This window comes from Trichechus manatus, unplaced genomic scaffold (genome assembly GCF_000243295.1).
Source record: "Trichechus manatus latirostris isolate Lorelei unplaced genomic scaffold, TriManLat1.0 scaffold01291, whole genome shotgun sequence".
NCBI classification, from domain to species: domain Eukaryota; kingdom Metazoa; phylum Chordata; class Mammalia; order Sirenia; family Trichechidae; genus Trichechus; species Trichechus manatus.
In genome coordinates this window covers 5,291-7,467 of record NW_004445227.1, presented here as the reverse complement: position 1 = coordinate 7,467, position 2,177 = coordinate 5,291, and the positions used below count along the sequence as shown (strand labels likewise).

The following is a 2,177-nucleotide window of genomic DNA, read 5'->3' as shown; positions in this document are numbered from 1 at the left end:
TGTTCCTGAGGCCATAGATGAGAGGATTCAGCATGGGTATCACATTGGTATAAAAGACTGAGAAAGATTTTCCCTGGTCCACAGACCCAGCAAATGATGGCTTGACATGAGTGAGCATTCCAAATCCATAGAAGAGACCAACAGTTATTATGTGGGAGCCACATGTGCTCAAGGCTTTGGACCAATCCTTAGATGATGACATGTGAAGGACATTGAAAAGAATCAAAACATAAGACAGAATGATAAGGATGCTAGATACAATGACAACTGTGCCTACAATAATGGAAACTACAAGTTCATTTGCATAAGTGCCACCGCAGGAGAGCTGGAGGAGGGGGAAGAAGTCACACATGTAATGGTTGATGATGTTGGAGTCACAAAAGCTCAACCTGATCATACACCCTGTGAGCACCATGGCACCAGCAAACCCCATCATATATGAACCAGACATCAACAGGGAACAGACCCTACGGGACATGGTGACAGTGTACAGCAGGGGCTTGCAAATGGCCACATAGCGATCATAGGCCATGGCTGTCAACACATAGCACTCAGAGTTGACAAAGAAGCAGAAGAAAAATAGCTGAGTCACGCATCCTGCAAAGGAGATAATGTTTCTCTCTGAAATAAAGTTCATCAGCATTTTAGGAGTAAAGACAAATGAATAGCAGAGATCAATGAAGGACAGATTGAAGAGGAAAAAGTACATGGGAGTGTGAAGGTGAGAATTCAGACAAATCAGATTAATTAAGCTTAAATTCCCCATCACAGTGACCACATAGTTCACCAACAACAGAAGAAACAGGGGTGGCTGGAGCTCAGGTTTCTCTGTTAATCCCATAAGGATAAACTCAATCACTGAAGAGTCATTTCTCATAGCCATTCACTTCACCAGTGTGATCTGTGGGAACAGAGGTACAAGGTGACATTAGCAATGAACTCTTGATCTCTGTCTCCAGAGGGAGAGTTGGAGTTGCTGGTTTACAAGCTCAGAATTGTCCCAAGACACATAGCAAAGCATCTAAGGATCCTGATTCCTGTGGTAACAGAGATCAATGAAGGATAGATTGAAGAGGAAATAGCACATGGGGGTGTGAAGGTGAAAATTTATCCCAATAAAAAAGATCAAGCCAAGAATGCCCACCATAATGACCAAGTAGATCATTTGAAGCAAACAAAAGAGACGTTGCTGGAGCTCTGGATGATCTGTTCATCTAGCAAGAATAAATTCAGTCACTGAGGAGTCATTTCTAGCCAGCATTCTCATTTTTGGGAAATCTGTGAGGAAATAAGATAATTCCACTAGTAGACAATCCAGCTCTCTCCTTATATGTACTCACTCATTAAAAGGGACACTGATTGGCAAAATTCAAGTAAGTCTTCCTTTCTTTCGTGGAGTCTGAATGTACTGGCACACACATCCCTCAACAATTCAATCACCCTATCTTTTCTGTATGAGCTAACTCGTGATGAACAATTCCTCCTGTCTTTACCAGAAGATAGAAGGATGGAGTAGCCGAGGTACAAGTCTACCCATTTATGAGCATGGAGAATGGGAAAGCCTCTCCTATCTGTCCCTCTCATTCCTCTGGCCCTTTACTTCTACTCCTACTAATGTTTCCATTACTATATTCAACGCCTCAATTCCCCTGTGAAGACCAGCAATGAAGAGAGAACTTCACTAGAGAAGAGATCGTATTGACGTTCTCCTTCCTGGAAAGGAGTCCCCTCACTGTCTGTAGGATATTCAGATGTCTTTCTAAAAAATCCTTGAAGTCAACAAAGGGTGCCACATATTGAGGAGACCCTTAGTAGCCTAATATTTATAATCAAACATACACTTCGGTGTTTCTACACATTCTCCTCTTTTGTTCCATCCCAACTGGACAGACAATGAAGAAAGGAAGGTGGATGTGCTTTCTTAGCTTCTCTATGACAGCATGAAAGACAAACACAATTAATCTGGGTGTTGGTTACATAAGTAGTCGAGTTTGTTAAAATTCATCAAGCCATACACTTATTATATGTAAAGTCTTCTCTATGAATATTATACTTCAATAAATAAATTTAGGAAGGAGACACAGCTCTTCTTCCTCCGATGTTGCTTTCTACGGGATGTGCCACTTCGAGCTGCTATTGTTGTCTTACTAAGAGAGTGAGGATGAAGCCAACACAGA

General features: G+C 41.6%; 1 protein-coding gene across 1 annotated transcript; it reads right to left on the bottom strand.

Moving 5' to 3' along the window:
• Positions 1 to 7: 7 nt before the first annotated feature.
• LOC101359351 (olfactory receptor 143-like) lies at positions 8 to 1,283 on the bottom strand (the record flags this gene model as incomplete). The annotated part of the gene is made up of 2 exons (XM_004391150.3): positions 1,218 to 1,283; positions 8 to 839 (listed from the first exon to the last, which is right to left on the bottom strand). Coding segments are annotated over exons 1-2 (882 nt in total), but the record flags the coding sequence as incomplete, so codon positions are not given.
• Between the last annotated feature and the right edge of the window lie 894 nt (positions 1,284 to 2,177).